At 40.4% G+C, this 23,573-nt stretch overlaps 1 protein-coding gene and 1 pseudogene across 1 annotated transcript; one reads left to right on the forward strand and one right to left on the reverse strand.

Annotated features, from left to right (window-relative positions):
* The first annotated feature begins 2,185 nt into the window (after positions 1-2,185).
* LOC110686293 (heat shock 70 kDa protein II-like) lies at positions 2,186-5,891 on the forward strand. The gene is made up of 2 exons (XM_021862902.1): positions 2,186-2,846; positions 4,047-5,891. Exons 1-2 carry the CDS (start codon positions 2,627-2,629, stop codon positions 5,699-5,701), a joined length of 1,875 nt encoding a protein of 624 aa, XP_021718594.1. The 5' UTR covers positions 2,186-2,626; the 3' UTR covers positions 5,702-5,891.
* An 803-nt stretch (positions 5,892-6,694) lies between these two features.
* Positions 6,695-12,778, reverse strand: LOC110686294 (annotated as a pseudogene).
* Positions 12,779-23,573: the final 10,795 nt, after the last annotated feature.

Below are 23,573 nucleotides of genomic sequence, written 5' to 3' on the forward strand. Positions count from 1 at the left end.
TAATTTGACTAAAAAAGTACACTTGATCACCAAAGTATAAAGCAGGATCAAAACTTTAAATCCACCAATCTACTTGTGCTTTTAACTTTTACGGAATGAATACCTAGTTAGGGCATTCAAAACTGTATCTAAAGCATATTACATATCAATCAATACTATATACATAAATAAAAAGATATCAAAATAATACATAAATAAAAAGATATCAAAATAATACATAAATAAAATATTTGACAAATCTTATACATAAAAAAAAAGATAACAAAATAATACATAAATAAAATATTTGATATGTCTTTTCATAATATATACATTGACAACTATATTTTTTTTTTTGAGAAAACTATAAAATTAAGTAAAAAGAAATAAATATTAAATCAGATTTTTAACATAATTGTGCCGCAATGTGTGCCAGAATGTGTCCTAGAATGTTATGTACTACCTATTACAACAATAATTTTATTTAATATATTACCGTGCATGGCACGGGACATAACCTAGTACAAGCATATAACAAAACAATAGTATTATTTTACAATTTTTTAATACTCCAACTATCCCACTTACCTTTTATTTTATTTAAGTTAATTAAATTGTCTAAAACTATGTGGCTTTCAAAGTGTAATACTTATTAAAACACGAAGGTCGTAATATTTGTGATTTTCAAAAAAAATTATTTATTGAGACGAATAAAAAAAAATTAAAATCATACGGTGTAAAATATAATGTATGTAAGTATGTGAATAATGAAAATTTCAAGTTATTTTATCTAAAAAAACGGAGGCCGCATTGGTTTAATTTGGTTGATCAAAATCGGGTTAAATTTGAAGTAAAATTTGCGAATTATAGCCATTTAAAGTTTGTAGTTTAAAAATTGCAGCCATTTTAAAAAAAAAATTGCAAATTGTAGCCCGAAAGTACTAATAAATTGTAAATTGCAAACCAATTCAATTACTTCATCGATTTGCGTGCCGGAAAAATATTCCGTTAACGTTTTAGGGGCCATTTTAGCCCTTAAGGGTCCAATATATATTTGACATAAAGACGTTAAACACTCAGCTTTACTCCACATTGGTCATTTATATATAATCCTTTTTTTTTCTCCAACACAACACAAGCAAATGATAGAATTTGTTATATACACTCGGGTGTACCGTACACCAGGGGTCATTTGTTCAATTTTTATTGAGCAAATGACCCCTGGTGTACGGTACACCCAGGTGTACAGAACAGGCACTCAGCAAATGAATGTTGAAAAGGAATTTTATGCTTTTATGAGGGTTTAAACTTAAGTAAAATTGATAGTTCGATGTCATTATGTCAATTTTGTTACTCCCTCCGTTCCACAATGATGTTCCTGTTTGGAATTTTTATTTTTTTTTTTTAAAAAAGAGGGAATCTTCTTAAATTTCTCTTAAACTATAAGAAAAAATATAGTCATGTGGGATCTAGTTTTATTCGTCTTGGTGAGTATATATTATTAATATCTAAGTTTTATAATTATTGCTAGTGAGAGATTAAAGATATTTACGGTCAAAGATGGATAATAACTTACATCGATTTACGTAAACAGGAACATCATTAGAGCAAGATTAGCCCTAAAATCTTAAGATCGACTTAAAATAACATCAGTTTTTGATAGGTCCCATTACAAATGATGTCATTGTATTAGCTAAGACTCTTTAAATACTCACTTATATTTAGCACTTTAGCCCTAAACTCACTTAAGGCTTCTCATTCATACCATGTAATCATGTAATATTATATTTTATTTATTTATATTTTTTACTCTTAGTAATAATAAAAACATATAATAGGGCCCACACTCAAGTCTTAAATTGAGTTTTGAATTTTAAGACTTAACTAAGAAAAATGGGATCAAACAAAGAGTCTTGTCTTAAGATCCAACATGATGATGTCATGTGAAGTTTTAAGATTCAAGGCTAATCTTGCTCTTATAAAACAGAGGGAGTATTTTTGTAGCTAGCATAAGTTGATGTCAATAATTGCAACACTAAAAAGTTGGTGTCATCCAGAGTAATTCAATTAATGGTCAAAGATTCAATTAATAGTCAAAGTATTAAAAATATAACCCAAATATTGACAATGACGGACGAATGGGTGTAGGACTAAAGGAAAGTAACTCGGGCAAGCCATGAATTGTACTCCTTCCGTCCTTTTATTTTTGCCCCATAGTGTATGTTTACTTTATTAATTTTTGGTTGTGTAACTTTGATGAGAGAGCATAGTGATGGGTCCAAAACTTTGTTTGTTGAAGAGGAAAAAAAAAAGAGGAATAATAATTAAAGGACAGAGAGAGTAGTGCCAGTCTACAACATTGGGGAAAAAGAATTAATACTACAGTCCGTACGTACATTACCCAAAAGTTTACTTAAATAACTGAAAAAAAAGAAAGAAAGAAAGGAAGAAAGAAAAGGATTGAAAAGAGGAGTATAGAGATTACTCAGATTAGAGAAAGAGGGGAGACCATCCTGTAAAAACTGCAGCTTAAGTAGTGAAGTGGCAGAAGTGCAGCTCAATTTTCTCTCTCTTCTACAAATATAACCGTAAATGATAACAATATCATCAATCAAACTGCTTTTTGGTAGTTCTATTTCTACCTAAAATGCAAGCTACAGCTGAAACTCCGTCGCCGGCGATAGGAATCGATCTCGGGACGACGTATTCATGTGTTGCAGTTTGTCAAAATGGAAGGGTCGAAATAATTCCCAACGATCATGGTAATAGAACGACGCCGTCTTGTGTTGCCTTTACACCCACTGGACGCCTTATTGGAGAAGCTGCCAAGTATCAAGCTGATATTAATCCTTCCAATACTATTTTTGGTAACTTTATTGTTCTTTTATTTAAAGATTATATTCAGCAGATTTTACAATTAATTGCTTTCTATTGTTATCTTGAATATGAACATTTATTAATAGGTGCTTTTGATGTTGTTGAGTGTTGGACTTATTACTTTATATAGTTCATTCAACGATTCTAGTTATTAAATTATTTAATCTTCTATCTTGATTATTGGATACAAGTTTTTGATTTTTTTGTTGATATTTGGGTTTTGATTTTTTGTTTTTACAAAATTATGGGATTTCTTGATGATTAATGCTTAGGTAGCTAAAATATTGGGTTTGATTATTCAGGATAGACATCAAATTTGTAAGAAAAAGTCAAGTAAAATGAGGAATGTAATTGAAATATTCTTTTTTGGGAAGATTATGAAAAATTTAATTGTCCTTATTGAAAAAAATGAAAGAAGCAATTTTCTTGATGGAGGGTAGTAATGATTGTCAAATTAGGTGGAAGTGCATTATAAAATTTGTAAAGAATATATGAAATCACTGGATAAAATGTGTGTGCAAATTACAGAAGTTACCATAAAATGGCTATAAATTACACAACTACGAGAAGCAAATAATTCATGTATTAAATTTTTTTGTAGACTTCGAAAAATATTTCTAGTGAGGCAAGTTTTTTTGGGTGTCATGACTCATGATGTTGATCTTGATGTTATGTTCTAATTATCGAATTATGTCATACTAGCTAGCATTCATTTACTGAATTAGTTTGGCTTTATTCTCTTCTGTTGTTGCGAATTGTATGGCCGTTTGGACTAGCTATTGTAAAGGGTATGATGACTCCATTTGAACAATAATGTTTCTGAACTTATTATTCAATAGAAAAGAAAATGAATTGTTTTGTGAGTAATCTAATAATTTTCTTATGTGATTGATTTGAAGATTTTGAATATATTGATCCCTTAATGTGACATTGTATTATGTAGTTCAATTTTCTGTATGCTGTCAAAGTTCATTGATGTTCACATATGTCTGGATCTGGATCAGAGATTTAGAGTTTATTTCACTGCATTTTCATCCTTTTCTTTCCGCAACAAAGTAACTAGTTCATTAGTATTCATTGAATAGCAATTTATAGTATTGATTACAGGGCTTTATTATCTTCATACTCCATGGAAGTAAATTACTTTAATTTGGTTATGCAATCATCCACTGTGTCTTCTTGAATAGCAGATGTAAAGAGGCTAATAGGCAGGAAATCGAATGATGAAGCTCTACTGAAAGACATGAAGCGTTGGCCATTTAAAGTCAATGCTGAAGAAATAAGACCCAAGATTGTGGTGACATACAAGGGTGAAGAGAAGTCATTTGTAGCTGAAGAGATTTCTGCTATGATCCTCTGCAGAATGACAGAAATCGCAGAGGCTTACCTTGGCACTTCTGTGAAGGATGTTGTTGTTACTGTTCCTGCTTACTTCAATAATGTACAGCGTCAGGCAACTAAGGATGCAGGAACAATTGCTGGACTGAATGTGATGCGCATTATCAATGAACCAACGGCTGCTGCCATTGCTTACGGCCTTAACAGGATGACTTATGATAGAAAGAATGTGTTGGTATTTAATCTTGGCGGAGGTACTTTTGACGTCTCATTGGTCATTATTGAGAATGCAAAATTTGAAGTCAAATCAGTAAGTGGAGACACCAACTTGGGAGGAAGAGACTTTGACAACAGAATAATTGAACACTATGTGACTGAGATTCAGAGAAAGTATGGAAAGAACATTAGAGAGAATTATAGGGCTATTGAGAAGCTAAGAGCTGCTTGTGAAAGGGCAAAAAGAATCCTGTCTACAGCAACGTCAACTAGTATTGTGATTGATGACCTTTTCGAAGGCTTTGATTTTTCTTCAACCATTACTCGTGGTCACTTTCAGAAGTTGAATATGGAGCTGTTTGAGGAGTGTTTATGCCTCTGTTGTAAATGTTTAGTTGATGCTAACTTTGATGAAGATGATATTAATGAAATTCTTCTAGTTGGTGGGTCAAGCAGGATTCCGATGGTTCAGCAGCTGTTACAAGGTGTTTTCTGTGGGAAGGAGCTTTGCAAAAGCATTAATCCTGATGAGGCTGTTGCCTATGGTGCTGCCGCCCAGGCTGCAGTCCTGAGTGGTACAGATCACATGAGTTTTTCGGTTGTTGATGTCACTCCATACTCTCTTGGCATTGAGGATTGTTATGATCCTGAAGACAAGGGTGTTATGATTCCGAGAAACACTCCAATCCCAACAAGGATGCAAAAACTACTTTGTACTACAGAGGACAACCAATGCACAGCTTCATTTAAGGTTTTTGAAGGTTGGGGATCCAAAGTCAAAGACAATTATTCATTGGGTGTTTTTAAACTCCCTAATATTGCTCCTGGACACAAAGGCGTTCCTAAAGTAAACATCTGTTTTGAAATCGACGCTGATGGCATTTTGAAATGTTTTAACCAAGAATTGGAAACTGGAAGTACGAATGGAATTCCATTTTTAAATCAATGTGGGCGATTGTCAGAGAAAGAAGTCGATAAGATGATGCAGGATGCTGCAAAGTTCAAGCTCGAGGATGATTGGCAAGGTCTAAGGGTTAAAGCCAGGAATGATTTGGAGAACTACACTAAAACTATAGCTGACATGCTCAGAGATCATGGTAAGAAGATTAAGCTCAAGGACAGGCGGAAAATGAGTAAAGCTATTGAGAAGACCATGCTATGGATAGATTGGAATTATCTTCACACAGAAGCATGGACATTTGAGGAAAAGATGAGAGAGCTACAGAGCATTTGTGACCCTCTTGTTGCAAGCATGCGACCGAATGATGGTGCTGGGGCAAGTGGCACCTAGTGATTCCGATACTTGGATTGTTGACATTAATGATAAAGCGTGTACTTATTACCCCAGTACTAATCTGCTACGAAAATTAATTCATTTTTTCCTTTTTTCCTGTTTTTTTGGTATTCTATTTCCACTTTAACTAGGATAGTCTAGATATTTTAGCCTCTTACGTCTATGTATATATGACTATCAAGCTTGAATTGAAGCCGATATGGAAAATTTTTAGCCTGGTTTTCTTTATGAGATATATCAGATTTTGCTGTTAGCCAAATTCTGTACTATTTCTGAATGGCTTGGATAGTTAAATCAGTGAGAAATAATGTGGACTATCATTAATGGACTGGATTAGTAAACAACAGTAGTATATATTCTGGTGAAAGATTGTACAGAATATAAAGAGATATGATCTGAGGCTAGGTTGCAATAAGAAAGCTGTATAAATGTGTCAGTCTTTTAATGACTCTGTAGATAGACAAGCCTCCTAGCCTTGCGTGGTAAGCCGATTATTGTAAGTCTACTCATACAAGAAATGTTGGTTAACTAAAAATTGAGACCCTCTCTGTATGTACCTTCCACGGCAACAAGAAAGCTCCAGTTTTATTTGTTAACACGGTGTCAATACTGAATATACAAGATCACATCGAACCACTTCTATATTTACAACTTCATCATATGTTCATTCAACACACTTGAAGACTAGATCAGATGAATTCCTCATCTGCAGAACCAAAACACTGTACTACAAAACAGAAAAGCAGCAGCAAGCATTACAATGTTAAATAATGCTAGAAAATTGCTCAAATTGATATGTACTAGTACATCAGAGATAACAAAAGAAAATGTGTGTCTTTCTGAGTCCAACATATGCAACACCAGTAAATCATATCAAGCATTAAGCTACAAAAATCGTGTAATTCATGGAAAAGCAAAAGCCGTAGTTAATTAACCAACTTCGATGACCTATACATTAATTCATATCAGGATGCATGGCAGGACCAGCAGTCAGCGACCTTCCAGTTCAGTCATTTGCATTTGTGCAATAAGAGGATTGCAAATGCCTTCAAGCTCTTTCAATTTCTCTTCAAACATACAAGCCTCGACGAGATGGGAATTCCAGTCCAGCCATTGCAACGTCTTCTCAATAGCATCTTCCATCTTTTTCTTGGCTTGCGTATGAACTTTGTTCTCACTATCTTGCACCAAATCCAATATGTTATCAGCATAATTCTCTAAGGAAAATCTTGCTTTGGCCGCCTTCTTGTTTTCCATGTCGTCAGCTAAGTATTTCCTAGCATCCTTAGCCATCCTATCCAGCTCCACCTTTGACAACTTCCCACTATGGTTAGTAATGGTAATTCTGTCCTGTTTTCCAGTGTTTATTTCTGTTGCTGACACAGCCAGAATACCATTGGCATCAACTTCAAAGGTGGCAGTCACCAATACATCACCTTTTGGAGCAGGAGGAAGCCCTGAAAGAGTAAACCCGCCTAAGAAGTTATTTTCCTTCCCAACAGGCCTCTCCCCTTCATACACATCAAAATCCAAGCTAGTCATATTGTTCCGGGGAGTTGTAAGTCCATGGCGTACCTTTTTTGTTGGAATGGTTGTGTTTCTTGGTATTATGACACATAGACCACCACCATAAAGTTCAATGCCTAGAGATAAAGGGGTGACATCTATCAATACACAGTCATTATTTATACGTGCTTTACTCAAGATTGCAGCTTGAATAGCTGCACCATAGGCAACAGCCTCATCAGGGTTAATGTTTTTGCACAACTCTTTACCATTGAAGAAATCTTTCAACAGCTTTTGTACCTTCGGAATCCTAGTTGATCCACCAACAAGGATTATATCATGAACATCTCTCTTTTCAATCTTGGCATCCGTTAAGCATTTGTCTACAGAATCCATGCAGTCTGTAAACAAATCAATGTTCAACTTTTCAAATTTGGCACGGGAGATGGTCGATTTGAAATCAGTATATTCATAAAGGCAGTCAATGTCAATAGTAGCCTCCGAGCTTAATGAGAGGATCCTTTTTGCCCTTTCACATGCAGCTCTTAGCTTCCCAAGAGCCCTAGGGTTGTTACTCATGTCCTTTTTATACTTCCTTTTGAACTCAGCCACAAAGTGGTTAACCATTTTATTATCGAAATCCCCTCCTCCAAGGTGGGTGTTCCCACTTATTGCTTTCACTTCAAATACATTGTTCTCAATCCTAACCAAAGATACATCAAAAGTCCCCCCGCCAAGATCAAAAACCAACACATTCTTCTCAATCTCTTTGTTGTCAGCAATCATCTTGTCAAGGCCATAGGCAATGGCTGCAGCTGTAGGCTCATTTATAATACGCGGTACATTAAGTCCAGCAATGGTGCCAGCATCTTTAGTTGCCTGACGTTGCAAATCATTAAAGTACGCAGGAACAGTAACAACGACATTTTTCACTTCCTTACCAAGATAGGCCTCTGCAATCTCTTTCATCTTCATAAGGATCATTGAAGATATCTCCTCAGCAGAAAATTGTTTTTCTGAACCCTTGTAGGTGACCACAAACATCGGCTTATTGTCTTTAGAGGGAATAACCTTAAAAGACCAGAGTTTTATGTCACTTTGCACTGTTTCATCAGTAAATCTTCTTCCAACAAGCCTCTTTGCTTCTGTAATATATACTAGTAGAATAATTAGAGAATGTAACTAGAAACTGAATTGAAAATGTAAATATAAAAGAAGAAAATGGAGTATATGACCGTGCAATTTTTGTAAAAAAAATGTCCTTAATTAATAGCTACAAACTAATGCACATTGTTGCAACAACATTATTTTCTAAAAAATCGAACATTTTTTCCAACATGATGCAATTTTCTCGAAATATTATCTGCTGCTTGGCAATTTAGCACCCAATATTAAACTTTTGAAAGGTTATTGAGAGATGGATAAACATAAGTCTGAAATAATTCACTTCCTTAATTCCTCAAGACACTTTCACAGTTCACTTACAAATTATTAAGGCTAGACATTGTCCATACAGCTTCCTCGGTCGGGTTTTAAATAAAGCTAAAAGCAGAGAAAGATTATGCACCTTACTAAACATTTAGAGAAATTGACATAGATTCTTCAGTCTTAAACATTCTTCATATTTTTTGGATTAATCTTTGATTAAGAATACTGATTAACACCAATAATTACATGAATGAAAATTGACTTTGAGAGTACCAGCTTCATCTTGGATTTAATTATTCTCAAAAGAACACCTATGTAGTAACATTATGTCCCCTCAAAAAAAAAAAAAAAAAATGTAGTAACGTTATGTTCCATTAATTGAAATTCAATTAAATCAACTACAGAGTAAATTATCATGTTCACAAAAACACAGAATTAACTAATTACTCTAGCAAAAATTCTATTATTGTGGAAAAAAATTCTCTACTTAACTAACTACAACCAACTTTTTTTTTTTTTTGACACAACCAACTTTAATCAGTATGATTAGTTTAAACTCTTAATCAGCAATAAATTAAAAAATACAAAGTATGAAAGAAAGAAAGAAACTTGGAGGATGGAGAAAAAGTACCAAAGATGGTATTAGTAGGATTAGTGGTAGCCTGGTTGACAGAAGCGTCGCCAATAAGGCGTTGAGTTTGAGTAAAAGCGACACAAGAAGGCGTCGCTCTGTTTCCTTGTTCATTGATAATGATTTCAACACGATTATTCTGCCAACTCCAACACAAGAGTAAGTGGGTTCCTAGATCGATTCCTATTGCTGGCCAATTTTATTTGTCATCACCATCGCCATCGCCTTTGCATCCCATCTTCAGTGTTCAATCTACTTTTTGGCGTCGGAAATTTGAAAAAAATCGTCGGGAATTCTAGTAGAGGAAACAATTTGTGTTGACTATTTATTGATTCTTTTTTTTTTTTTTTGAAAGAACTATTTATTGAATCTTAAACTCTTTTTTTTTTTTTTTTTTTTTTTTTTCATAGGGGACTCTTTATATCAGGCTAAATACTCCCACATATATATAATCTTTCCTTAATTAGTCATGATCATGAATTCATGACAGAGTAGAATATCTATTTGCTTAAGTTGTCAATGCATTAATTGTTTAACCTACCTATTCCTTACAAAAATTATAAATTAAATAAAAATAAAAAAATGAAAACAAACTGAATGGATTTGATAGAAAGAAAGGCTTGTAAGAGTCAACTAGCTATTAGAACATCAGTAGAATATCCCAATGTCTAGATTGGGTTAGGACTATTCTGGTTTATCTCGGCAATGACAGGATCACAAATGTTCTTGAGCTCATTTAGCTTCTCCTCAAACTTAGAAGCCTCGCGAAGATTGCAATTCCAATCCATCCATTTACTCGTCTGTTCGATCATATCTTTCATTGTCCTGTCCTGCATCACAATTTCGCTCCCGCTCACCATATCCCACATGTTGTTGATAAAATTTTCTAAGTTAAACTTCTCTCTGGCCACCTTCTTCTGCTCCTCATCTTCTGCCCGGTACTTCTTGGCCGCCTCCTCCATCCTATCAATCTCCGCGCTTGATAGCCTACCACTATGGTTGGTGATGGTAATATAATTCTTGTTTACAGTACCTTTTTCTTCTGCTGTCACAGTCAAAATGCCATTTGCATCGATTTCAAACGACATGAGTATCTTTACAGCACCTTTTGAAGATGGGCAAATGCCACGAACATCAAATTTACCCAAACAATAGTTTTTCTCTGCAATGAGTCTCTCCCCCTCGTAAACAGAAACTGGCACCCTGGTTTGATTGTTTTTAACAGTCACATAAGTCGTCTCCATCCTTGTTGGAATTGGGGTGTTCCTTGGAATTACAACACTCATGTCACCACAAAACAGTTCAACGCCAAGAGATATTGGTGTGACATCCACAAGCAAAGCGCGTTGGCTATGTAGTATTACACCACTAACGATTGCAGCATGTATGGAAGCCCCAGAGGCAACTGCCTCCTCTGGATTAAGGCTTTTACAAAGCTCCTTTCCATCAAAAAATTCTTTAATTAGCTGTTGTACCTAGGTATCCTAGTTGACCCACCCACAAGAACGACATCATGAATAGCCTTCTTTTCCATCTTGGCATCCTGCAAACACTTTTCGATTAAGTCCATACATTCCCTGAACAAATCCATGTTCAACTTCTCAAATTGGGCACGGGAGATGGATGAAGAGAAATCAATACTCTCATTAAGGCAATCTATTTGTATAACTGCCTCAAAGGCGGATGAAAGTGTGCTCTTTGCCCTCTCACAGGCAAATCTCAACCTTGTAAGGGCTCTTGGATTTTTAGTTATGCCCTGATTGGACTTCCTCTGAAACCTCGGCCACAAAATAGTTCACCAATCTGTTGTCAAAATCCCCTCCACCCAAGTGTGAGTTCCCACTTATAGTCTTAACTTCGAATAAATCTTTCCCGAGAGTTACCAAAGATACATCAAAAGTCCCTCCACCAAGATCGAAAACTAGCACATTTCTCATAGCCCCTTTGCAATGAACAGCCTTCTTCTCAAGATAATAAGCAATGGCAGCAGCAGTTGGCTCGTTGATGATACTCAAGACATTAATTCCAGATATTGTTCCAGCGTCTTTAGTTGCCTGGCGCTGTGAATCATTAAAATAGGCAGGCACAGTTATTACAGCATTCTTTACTTCTGCGCCGAGGTAGGCTTCTGCAGTATCTTTTAGCTTCATGAGGATCAAGGAAGATATCTCTTCGGCAGTAAAATGTCTCTCTTCACCCTTATATTTGACCACAATCATAGGCTTATTGTCTTTATAAGGGCAGGAAAGAACCTTTAAAGGCCAGAGTTTGATGTCACTTTGTACCGTTTCATCTGTAAAACTCCTACCAATCAGCCTCTTTGCATCTGTCATAGATAAATGATGAGAATTCAGAATGTGAAGTTCAAGAAACATGATGTCAAATAAAGGGATGGAAACTGTAAATGATGGTGTGAGAAGCTGAATATTCTAATAATTCCAAAGAGTAATTACAGAAAACAGTACTTAATCTAGGATCACTGAACAATTGTGTAACTTTGACTAGAATCCTCTCAACACTTTGTACTTAAATTAAAGGCGGCACATTGTAAACATGGAATAATCATGAAGAATGATTAGTTTAATTTAATGTGGACGAGTCATTACTCATCATTTCTCACACTCCTTCTAAACTACTCATTTTCTACTCTAGGAGTTTGTTTAGTACACTTTTCCTCAAGTAAAATTGATCAGTTTGATCTGTTTGATGGTATAGTAAACAAATTTTAATACAAGTTTTTCCATTGGTTTTAAAACTCTTAGATTGGTATCTAATGCATTCCAAATTCCATTTGCATCCTTCTAACTTTCAATAAAATTTGTAACAAGAAAGGGAAATAGTATAACCTGTTTTAAACTTTTTAGAATACATTTCAAGTAGTTTCTTGTTTCCTACTCACAATATGTCTGAAATTCTTTCTTCTTTTTTTAACATTAGCCTTGTTTTATTTTCCTTTTACCTAATCTGAATTGTTTGTACTGTACTTAGAAATTGCTTATACTTATTTATATCAATTAAAACAAAGAGAATGATTTTACTTATTAATTCAAACTTATCTTTAGTTATGTCTCAAAGGCTGATGAAAGTTTTAAAATCTACATTTACTTCTAATGATTAAAAATGATTTATTACTTAAATATTTTTGTTGAGGTTTAAAAGAACATACAAGGTAAGTAATGACAATTGCCAACAAGTTAACTTAAGTCTATTCAAATAGATCTAAGATGTACAAGCTAAGTAGTTATTTAGTTTACCAAAAGGTTAGAATGTAAACAGACAAACAGTACGAGTAAATTGTAATTGAAGTTTTAAAACCAATGAGGCGCTCATTTTGAGTGAATGCAGCCCAAGAAGGCGTAGTTTGGTTACCCTGATTGTTAGTTATTATCTCAACATGATCGTGCTGGCAAACTCCCACACATGAGTACGTTGTTCCGAGATCAATTCTTATTGCCTGCCAATTTCCTTCTCCTTCTACTTCGCTTCCCATCATGTACAATTTGCTATTTGTGTTCGAGTTTTAGCGTCAGAAATTGGGAAAGAAAAGAAAAAAAAAAAACAAAATTAAAAAATTGGAGCAAAGTTTTTTTTTTTTTTTTTTTTTTTTTTTTTTTTTTTTTTTTTTTTTGTAACCTTGGCAGAATTTGACTTGAATGAAATAAATGAGAAAATACAAGTGGTCTATGCTAGCAAATTTCGGTTTTGTATTCATATATTACTGATCGGTTTTATAAAATTAGTAGGATGATATTGCCAAATCACAAATTCCGGTCCAAACTTTGTTAAATGAAGGAAGCTAGCTTGACAATGGCGCTCTTCTCTCTCCTCTCCCTTCACTGCTGACCTTACTTCTGCCACTATATTCAGACACTCAGCGATTCCAAATGTGAAACCACTCCACCACCACCACTACCACCATCACAACCACCGTTATCTTCCTTTTTACCACCATTAAGAGTAGTCATTCCAAATCATAGTTTGAAATGATCTACTATCATAACAATAACTAACTAGTGACTCTACACAAGTTCTTTATGTTAACCTTAGATGGAAAGCTAGGCTAAATTTTTTGTTATGCCAGCTTACAGCTACAATAGTATCTACAAAGGCTGGCTGCATGAGCAACACTCAAAATACAAACAATAATCATCTGCTTTCGAACACCTTTCATGGCGTACTTGCCAATGGCGAATCAGACATTACTAAAGAATAAATGAATAATGACTGTGTGTGACATTCACATACAGAATTTAGGAGGGCATGGGGCTAACACACAAAGTCAGTACTCAATACCAAAGAAAATGCAGGGAAAATAAGTTTCAATTAATGATTTCTCATTTGGGAGCATAACTACTGTTTCGGGTGAAAACAATGGGACCTTGCCGAAGGTCCGCTGAAAAGGAGAAGACTGGATTCGGTCCAATTTATGTTGGGCCGAAGGTTTCCTGCACAGTAAACACACGTAAACTAGCCTCGGGGGTGTTGCCGAGGAAGGCCCCTCCGATGCTAAAGTCAGTACAATGTGTAAAAAGAGAACACTATGCAAGAGAGTTTGTTGCTTGAGGCTTTGATGGAATATATGAGAAATACATGAATGAACATGTATATTTTTGTGTATGTTTTTTGTATATGAATATTGATGGCTTTTATACCTCTTCATAAATGGATAGGTTGGGCCTTAGCCCAATTGACTTGCTCTGTGGGCTGACCTTTGACTCTAGCAGAATTGGAGAGTTGAACCTTGACCTTGGGCTTTTAATTGGATCATTTAATGCCTAGGCCCAATTGGACTAAATTGGACCCAAACAACTTGCCCCCCAGACCCGATTTGGAAGGATGACAGGTTGGGTTTGATTTAATTCAGAAAAGGAGGGAAGTAAATGATTTGATTAATCCAAAAATTTGAATTTAAACCGTAATTAATGAGACAACAACGGTTAAGGTGGATGATTGTGGAAGTTGGACGGGTAATGGGCAGTTTAATCATAAGATCATGTGTTTAACGGTTACTTAGTGGAGTATTTAAGAGAAATTAAAACGCAGACTCCTCGTATCCCATACCTGGAGATATAAACAGAGGCGCGTCATCTCTCCTCACTTATTCACCAACACAAACCCAGAATTCTCGAGAGAGAAACCAAGAACCCGCATCAAAACTTCGCAAATTCCCCGAGCATTAAGCTTAGAAACTGAGACTTGCCACTACGAACTCGTAAATCGGCAACTTTCGCTTCAGATTAAGGTAATTTCCTTTGATTTCAGTTTATTTTTCTTCGAATTCGAACTCCTTCCCCTTTTCTTTCGACTTTTTTCTTCGAGATAATCAATGGCAAGAGGAGTTAGAGGTAGAGCCCGTGCTCCAAGAAGAGCAAGGCCGATTCCCGATCCTAGGAACAGGATTGGGACCTGGAATGGACAAAGGCCAGAGTCTGACCCTGCTGAAGGGATTAGGGCGACTCCCCTTTCCTCGGCTCCTCCTCAGAGAACGGAGGAGCCGAGTGCTTCTGGACGGGATGATGAAGTTCCCGCTGTCCTTTGGGATATCCTCCCCGGGTTTTCAGAATGGGAGAATTCCGAAGTTGCTTCGGCCATGATAAAGAACCGCCCCTACTCATGGTGGGTAGAGAATGCCGATCAATATCGGTTTGCCGAGCAAATTGAGTTGCATTACGGCATTTTTGAAGCTGATGGGTACTGGTGCCGAATGCCCTCGGCATCCGATAGAATCCATCGTCCACCCCCGGGGTATGTGGGGGTGTACACAAGACAGCTTCAGTACGGGCTGAGGTTCCCTTTGGACGTATTCGTCCGAGACTTGCTGATCCATTACAACATCTCCCTATGCCAGTTAACTCCCACCAGCATCCGAAGGGTGATGACATACTTATGGGTCTGCAAGTTCTTCAAGTACGTGCCGAACCTGCACTGCTTCAAAAAGCTCCATCGGCTAGTGCCAAATATTCAAAGTGGGCACGGAAGCCATGGTTCTGGGTGGTACCGGATTGAGTCCCGGCCCCAATACCTAACCATGTGGCCGAACGACTCTTCAGACAAGGACTGGAGAGGTCAATGGATTTGGGTTAGGGCACCCACAGATCCGGGACACCCTTGCGTCTTCAGCGCTCCCCGGTACCTTGCTGAGCCTGATCCCGAAATGGGAAGTCTAGGTCCCCCCGCAGATAACGGGGCGGATCCGAACCTGGATCAGCAACATATCTTCGGCAAGCTGCCGAACCGGGGGGGCAGTGGCCGAATGCAGCATATCCCGGAGACTTGGCTCCCCGATACGCATTACGTTTTCCAAGAGAACATGCTAGCAGCTGTTGCCCTCAGCCGAAAGTTTAAGGATGGTAAGCTTCTTCGGCTGGGGCCGAGGCTTTTAATTATCTTTCTCTTGCTTCGCTTTTTTTTATACTATGCCAACCTATCTGAACTGACCTTTCCCCTTTTCTTTTTCAGAGCGGGACGAGACCAACGTTGGCATTAACTACGCTCGTCTTGGTGTCAACCGAGAACGAGTTGTAACTGAACGGGCCCCGTCTATCACTGAACCGAGGCATAGGGAAGTTCATCTAGACTCTTCCCACTTCCAAATTGAGGCTGTTGCTCTGTATCAGAGGCAGAAGCCTTGGTGGAAGAAGAGAGACCCCTGGTTTCAGCTGCTGGACGAAGAAGCTGAAGCTGCCCGTACAGCCGAAGAGGTTGCACGGGTTCTCGAAGCCTGCGAAGGAGGAGAAGGGTCCTCCAGAGCTGCTGAAGCAGAAGCTGCAGCTAGAGCAGCTGAAGAAGACGAGGCTTTGCTGAAGACCTCGGTGAGCTTTCGGACTTAACTGTTTTTCTTTTTTCTTTTCTCTTTTTTTTTTTTTTTTTTTCTCACATTCTTCCTCCCCCCTGTCTGTTACAGTCTGAAGAGAGCAACAGACATAGAGAAGGGAAAGCTCCTGTTCGTCCCGAAGACCAAATACAAGGAGAGTCTTCAGACTCAGATATGGACGAGCAGCCCCTTCTGAAAAGGCGCCGAAGGATGGCCATCATCGGCCCTCATGACTTTCAGCGAAGGCCGATGACCATCGGCGTTGCAATAAGGGAACCCGAGGAAGGCAATGGATCGCCGAGGGTTCCCCGGCCACCACCCCAATCACCTCAAAAGACCCCTCCGCCACCTCCTGAGATGGAGGTGGATCAGAGAACTCCCGAATCAAAGGGAGGGGTCCAAGAAGAAATCAAGGAGAGTGCTGCTGAGCACGAAAACAAGGATGCCGTGATGTCCAGTGCTGAGGGCTTCACGGCAGACATCGCAAGAGAGGTTGAGGCTTTCGTCCTCACCCCTGAAGAAGAGGAGGTCATAGTAATTGACTCCTCTGAGAAGGATGATGCTGAGCCATCCAAAGCTAATCAAGCTCCATCGTCATCCTTCCCTTCTTTCCAGACTCTGCAATCTGGAGAAATGGGTTTCTCGGCCCCCCGAATTCCAATCCCAGACCACATCTGGGACCTCATATGGGGTCAGAACCGAGAAGGAGCTGCAACCTACTTCGGCGATTTTGCTGGCATGTCCGAAGTAGATAGGGCAAGAATCTGGTCGCTGAAGGCCACTGCTGGGATGGGCGAATCCAGCAGATCAGTTCCTGACCCTGCCAGGTCTAACCAACTGCTGATGATGCAGGTGATTTTCCTTGACTTTGTTTCCTCTAAAATTCAGCTCTATTTTTGTTATATTTTTTTTTTTAACTTGTCCTCCTGTTTTCAGTTCGTCCACAATCAGACTCTCACTGTAGAGCTGATAGATACCCTACAAGATAGGGTAGACGCTGCTGTGCACGACAAGAAGGTGGCTGAAGAGGAATTAAAGCTTGCTAAGCTGAAGCAAGCAGCAGCTGAAGAGAAGCAGCAGAAGGGTGAGGAGTACGAGAAAAAAGCTGCTGAAGCCCTCAAAACCTTCTGCGACGCTATGGAGAGGGAAATTTTTCCTCCACTGATGGAAGGGGAAAAATTCCTTCGGGAGCACATGGGAGTGGACGTCTCCAAATTCAAGGCTGCCGTTGAAAGCCGTATTCAGGAAGGAGCTGCTGCACAAGCTGAAGTGCAGCAACGTCTAGAAGCTCTTGAAGCCAGCCGAATGGCTGCTGAAGAGCTGCTCCAGGCCAGAGATGTCCAACTCTCAGAGGCTGCTGCTGCTGCTGAAGCTCAGAGAGCTAAACTCCGTGAGGCTGAGGATCAACTGATGGCCAAAAAAGTTGAAGTGGCCCAGGCTCAGACAAAGGCTTCCCAAGTTCAGCAGGAGCTGAATGAGCTGAAAGGCTCCTCCTCCAAGCTCGCTGATGAGCTGAAGAAATCCAAGGAAGACTTGGAGGAGACCCAGAAGAAGTTGGCTGATGCTGAGGCCCTACTCAAAGTCCGAGTCTATACCGAGGAGGAATATGAAATGGGTTTCAGAAACGGGTTCAGAGTATGCCGAAGAGTCTGCCTTCATGCTGAGCCGAAGCTGGACTGGTCCAAATGTGCTGAATGGGTCCAGAATCCCGAAGACCCTCATATGAAGTACGCAACTCCAGTCGAAGCTGAAATTCTTAAGGCTGAGGAAGCCGAAGAAGAAGCTGAGAGAATGGAGTTGGAAGCTGAACAGAGGGAAAGGGAGGCTCGGCAGAGTGCAAAGCCCGCTTCTTCTGCTGCTGGGGCTGAGGCCACCATGGGGCTCAACGCTGATCAGTCTGATCCTCAGGCTGAAGCATAGGAACTCGGGCAGTCGTCTTCAGAATCTTGCGGTTCATCATGCGCTTAACTTTAGACTTGCCGCTTTCTGAGTTTTTTGCCTTGTTTTTTGCTTCAGCTTGCCTTGTCGTACAACAGTTTATTTTTTTTGCTTATGTACGTATTTCGGCAGCTGTTATTTTCCGCTTGTGGGCGGCTGCCGACACAGTTTAATTGAACTTGTAGCTCAATTTCTGAGCATGAATTATTAATCTGATGCTCTTTTCTTCAGTTGTTTTTGTTTTTGAATGCTTTACTGTTTCTGTTTCTTCAATTCTGCCGAACATACTTGCACTGATAGTGCTTCTTGCCCCCCAGAAATTGAAGTATGGCTTCAGCTGAATAAGCAATTTCTTCACTTCTTCAAAATGGGTATCCGAAACACAGGGCCAACTGAAGGCAATGCTTCTGGGATACAAGTTTTACCGAAGATTGACTTCATCTGAAAGTTGGATATCCGAAACACGGGGCCAACTGAAGGCAATGCCTCGGATAAAGTCTTTGGAGAACCAATCTTACTGAAGCTTGACTTCAGCTGAAAGACTATAGTTCTTTAAAACATGGACTCATATCTTTGGAGAACAAGTCTTACTGAAGTTTGGCTTCAGCTGAAAGACCGGTGTTCTTTAAAAAGACGAATTTTGGCAGCAATCTGAAACCCAGTTACCGGAACACAGGGCCAACTTAAGGCAATGCTTCGGATAATGGCTCTCTGGGATACAAGGCTCAGTTAAGGCAATATCCCAGAATTGTCCATGGACTCATGTCTTTGGAGAACAAGTCTTACTGAAGTTTGGCTTCAGCTGAAAGACCAGCGTTTTTTTAAAAAGACGAATTTTGGCAGCAATCTGAAACCCAGTTACCCAAAGGCGAAGGTTTCAGACAAGGCTGATTTAGAAATTTTCAACTGTTATCCTTGATTTTCTGTCTATCTTTGAAAAATGGATACCCGAAACACAGGGCCAACTTAAGGCAATGCTTCGGATAATGGCTCTCTGGGATACAAGGCTCAGCTAAGGCAATATCCCAGAATTGTCCATGGACTCATGTCTTTGGAGAACAAGTCTTACTGAAGTTTGGCTTCAGCTGAAAGACCAGCGTTCTTTAAAAAGACGAGTTTTGTCAGCAATCTGAAACCCAGTTACCCGAAGGCGAAGGTTTCAGACGAGGCTGAATAAAAAAACCCTTAAAGAGTAGATAGAACAAAGAAAATTTTGAAAGGATAAAAAGTTGTAAACATTTATATAAATGGCGGCTCCAAGGCCTTTCATTAATTCAAAATGTACTTACAAAGATTGTTCTGCCCAGATGGGTTTACACATGATATTTTTTCAGTACATCAGCGTTCCAGTGATTTTTTCAACTCAGTTTCATCCAACTGCCGAAGTCGGTATGTCCCTGGCTGAAGCTCATCATAGATTTCATAAGGTCCCTCCCATGCAGCTGAGAGTTTCCCATGGATTCGGCCTTTCTGAACTGCAGCAGCATTCCGAAGGACAAGGTCTCCAATTTTGAGAGGCCTTGCATGGACCCTTCGGTTATAAAATTTGCTGATTCTCTGCTTATAAGCGGCCATCCTGTCTCGGGCTGAGTCTCTTACTTCGTCGAGGAAATCGAGAGATTCCCTCATCAGTCGCTCATTCTCAGCCGAGAAATGGTGCACTCGTAGGCTCTCAGAGCCAATTTCCACCGGAAGGATGGCTTCGGCACCATACACCAATTCAAAAGGTGAATAGCCCGTTGCCTCTTTTTCAGTTGTCCGAAGGGACCAAAGGGTTCCAGGGAGCTCCTCCAGCCACTTGGACTTTTGATCTTCCACCCTCTTCTTGAGGGCATTTAGGATCTGTTTATTTGCAGCTTCGGCTTGTCCGTTACTTTGCGGGTGGCATACCGCTGAATATGCCAGTTTGATGCCGAACTGATCTGTATACCGCTTCAGCGGTAAGTTATCAAATTGCCTCCCATGATCGAAGACAAATACCCTCGGGATGCCAAATCGAGTGATGATATTCTGCCAGATAAATTTTCTGACAGTTTGCTCTGTAATGTTCGAGGCTCTTCGGCCTCGATCCATTTGCTGAAGTAGTCAACACCAACTATCAGCCATTTTTTCTGGTATACAGCCTCTGGAAATGGTCCTAGTATATCCAGTCCCCATTGGGCAAAACGGGAGTGGATTAAGGATCGGCTGAAGGTCCCTTGCTGGCTGATGGATAACTGGAGCGTACTTTTGACATTTTTCGCATTTCTGAACCAGCTCCTTAGCATCTGCGACCATGGTGGGCCAGTAATATCCAGCCCTTAATGCCTGGTGGGCTAAGGTCCTTCCCCCAATGTGGTTCCCACAGATGCCGAGATGAATCTCCCGTAGGATATAATCTGCATCTGTTGGTCCCACGCATTTCAGCAATGGGGCTGAGAAGGACTTTTTCAGAAGTTCCCCCTGAAGACAATGAACCTAGAGCTGGTTCTCTTTATCTTGGAGGCCGAAGCTTTATCTTCGGGAGTTTCTCCCCGAAGTTTGAAAGCTAGGATGGGGTCCATCCAACTAGGCTCTGGGTCAGCGCAGCACACTTCAGGTGCTTCGTCGACACTTCTCTCTCGACGCACTTCTACATATACAGATCTATTCAGCTCGGTAAGAGATGAACTGGCAAGTTTGGAGAGTGCATCGGCTTGAGTATTCTGACCCCTTGGGATCAGCTGAACCTCAAAAGTTTTCAGCTCTGCAATGACTGACTTGATCTTGGCGAGATAAGCTATCATGGAGGGCTCTTTGGCCTCGTAGCTGCCGCTGATCTGATATGCAACTAACTGAGAGTCCGTTTTCAAGCAGACATGATCAGCTTCCAGGGAGATGCACAATTCTAAGCCAGCGATTGCTGCCTCATATTCGGCTTCGTTATTCGAGGCCTTAAAAGAAAATTTTAGTGCATACTCAAAGGATTTGCCTTCGGGAGAAGTTATCACTACTCCTGCCCCCGAACCGTTTTCGGTGGAAGATCCATCCGTAAACACGGTACAGACTTTCTTTTCATTGTCTAGCGCTTCTTGGTATGAGCATTCGGCCAAGAAATCCGCTAGAGCTTGAGCCTTAATGGAAGCCCTCGGACGGTAGCTGATGCTGAATTCGGTGAGCTCAAATGCCCACTTGGCTAGCCTACCAGATTTTTCAACCTTGCCGAGAACTTTTTCCAACGGCTGATCAGTTAAGACCACTATCTGATGGCAATCAAAATAGGGTCTCAGCTTCCGAGCAGCTACTACTACCGCGAAAGCGACTTTCTCGAGTAGAGGGTAGCGAGTCTCGGCATCCGTCAGTGTATGACTGACGAAGTAGATCGGTTGCTGATTTTTATTTTCTTCCTTCAGCAATACTGCGCTGATGGTGACTTGGCTAACGGCCACATACAGGTACAAAGTTTCTCCTTCAGCTGGGCTAGCCAGCGTTGGGAGTTGAGCCAGATGCTCCCGAAGCTGTTTAAAGGCTTCTTTTTGCTCTTCCTCCCAAACGAGCTCTTTTGTTTTCGGGAGTTTCAGGGCTTTGAAGAAGGGTAACCCCTTATCCGAAGCTCTGGAAATGAACCTCGAGAGGGCTGCCATTCTTCCGGTGAGCCGCTGAACATCCCGCTTCGTTTTCGGCTCAGGAAGGTCGAGCGCCGCTTTGACTTTGGAGGGATTAGCATCAATCCCCCTTTTGCTGACCATGAACCCAAGGAATTTCCCTGACTTCACGCCGAAGACACACTTCTTCGGATTCAGCTTCATTTGATGTTTTCTCAAGGTGGCGAAAGTTTCAGCCAGGTCCTTTACATGGTCCTCAAGTTTTTTGCTCTTGACGATCGAATCGTCGACATAGACTTCCATGTTTCGGCCCTTTTGATCGGCAAAAACTTGATCCACCAGCCTTTGATAGGTTGCCCCCGCATTTTTCAATCCGAAGGGCATCATTTTGTAATTGTACACCCCAGCGTTCGTGACGAATGCTGTCTTTGCTCGATCGTCGGGGTGCATGAAGATCTGATGATACCCTGAGAATGCGTCCATGAAACTAAGCAAGGCATGGCCACTTGTCGAATCGACTAGCTGATCGATCCTCGGCAAGGGATAGAAATCCTTCGGACAAGCCTTATTTAGGTCCGTGAAGTCAACGCACATCCTCCAGGTACCATTGGGCTTCTGAACCATCACCACATTTGCCAGCCATTCTGGATATTGGCAAGGTTCGATGAACCCTGCCTCCAGCAATTTTTTGACCTCGGCTGCGATGTCTCGGTTCTTATTAGCGGAATAATTCCGCTTCTTTTGCTTAACTGGTCGACACGTTGGGTCAACATTAAGCTTATGGGAGATGAGGTCTGAACTTATCCCGGGCATATCAGCTGCCGAGAAAGCAAACACATCTCTGTTGCCCCGAAGGAGCTGAATAAGTTCACAACGGGTGTTTGGATCAAGGTCCATCCCGATTGTTACACATTTCTCAATGTCTCCTTCGGCCAACTCAACTGTTTCAGTCTGCTGGTCCATGTCCATTGCTGATGGACTGGACTCTTCATAATTTGGCCTGCTGCCAATGTCAGCAGGTGTCCCAGTCTTTTTGTTCTTCGGCTGGCTCTCTGAGTCTTGCGGCTCAGCTGAAGAGCTAGCCTTTTTCCTTTCGGGCCCTTTTCCTCTGGGTACAGATCCTTGGGCCGAAGCACTTAGGCCTTTCGATTTTTTTGTGCTTGGCTCTCTTTCTTTTTCTTTCTCCTCCTCATCCTTGTCGTCATCTGGGCGACTACTGGATGGCTTGAGGTAGTTGCACCTTCGGGCGTCCTTTCTGGTTGCCATGTATCCTTTCGGGGAAGCCGGCGTCTGAGACATAAATCATCAGCTGATGATAAGTTGAGACGACCCCTTGGATCTCATGAATTATGGGTCTCCCCAAAATCACGTTGTACACTGAAGGAGCGTCAATGACCAAAAATTCAATCATGACGTTCCTGGCTGCCTCGTCGCAAGCCAATGGTGACAGGAAGTGTCACCTTCCCATCTGGATAAGTTGAAGCCCCGTTGAACCCGGATACCGGGTAGGGTACCGGCGTAAGGTGCTTGGGCTTCAACTTGATTTGATTGTAGGCCTTTCGGAACAGAATGTTTGCTCCGCTGCCACCGTCAACAAGGACCTTACTGACGTCGTGGTTGGCCACCGTGGCGACGATCACCAACGGATCCTCGTGAGGGAACGCTATCCCCCGGCAGTCGGCGGCTGTGAACGTCATGTTCGGCACCGGCGACTGGGGAGATTGAATGTCAGCGTTGTTCACCTGGTGAGTCAAAGCTCTAAGGTGTTGCTTGTGTTCCCTCCGAGAATATATTCCTCCCGAGATAACATTGATCGGAGGGAATTTCCCCTCCGGCTTTTTACTGTTCTTTCCGGGGGAAGTCGAGGTCTTGCCGAGAGTCCTTTGCTGACTTCTCGATTCTTTTTCTCGCGTGATCCGCGATGTATTTTTTCAAGTATCCCTTCCGGACCATGTCCTCTATCTGTCTTCAGTTGGATACACTTCCAGT

This window comes from Chenopodium quinoa, unplaced genomic scaffold, assembly GCF_001683475.1.
Source record: "Chenopodium quinoa cultivar QQ74 unplaced genomic scaffold, ASM168347v1, whole genome shotgun sequence".
Classification (NCBI taxonomy): domain Eukaryota; kingdom Viridiplantae; phylum Streptophyta; class Magnoliopsida; order Caryophyllales; family Amaranthaceae; genus Chenopodium; species Chenopodium quinoa.

What these genes read in the sequence shown, in the direction of transcription:
- LOC110686293 (XM_021862902.1), top strand. Translation starts at nt 2,627, where the DNA reads ATGCAAGCTACAGCTGAAACTCCGTCGCCGGCGATAGGAATCGATCTC. An exon ending in TCCTTCCAATACTATTTTTG is followed by an intron (nt 2,847 to 4,046) that starts GTAACTTTATTG and finishes CTTGAATAGCAG; the next exon opens with ATGTAAAGAGGCTAATAGGC.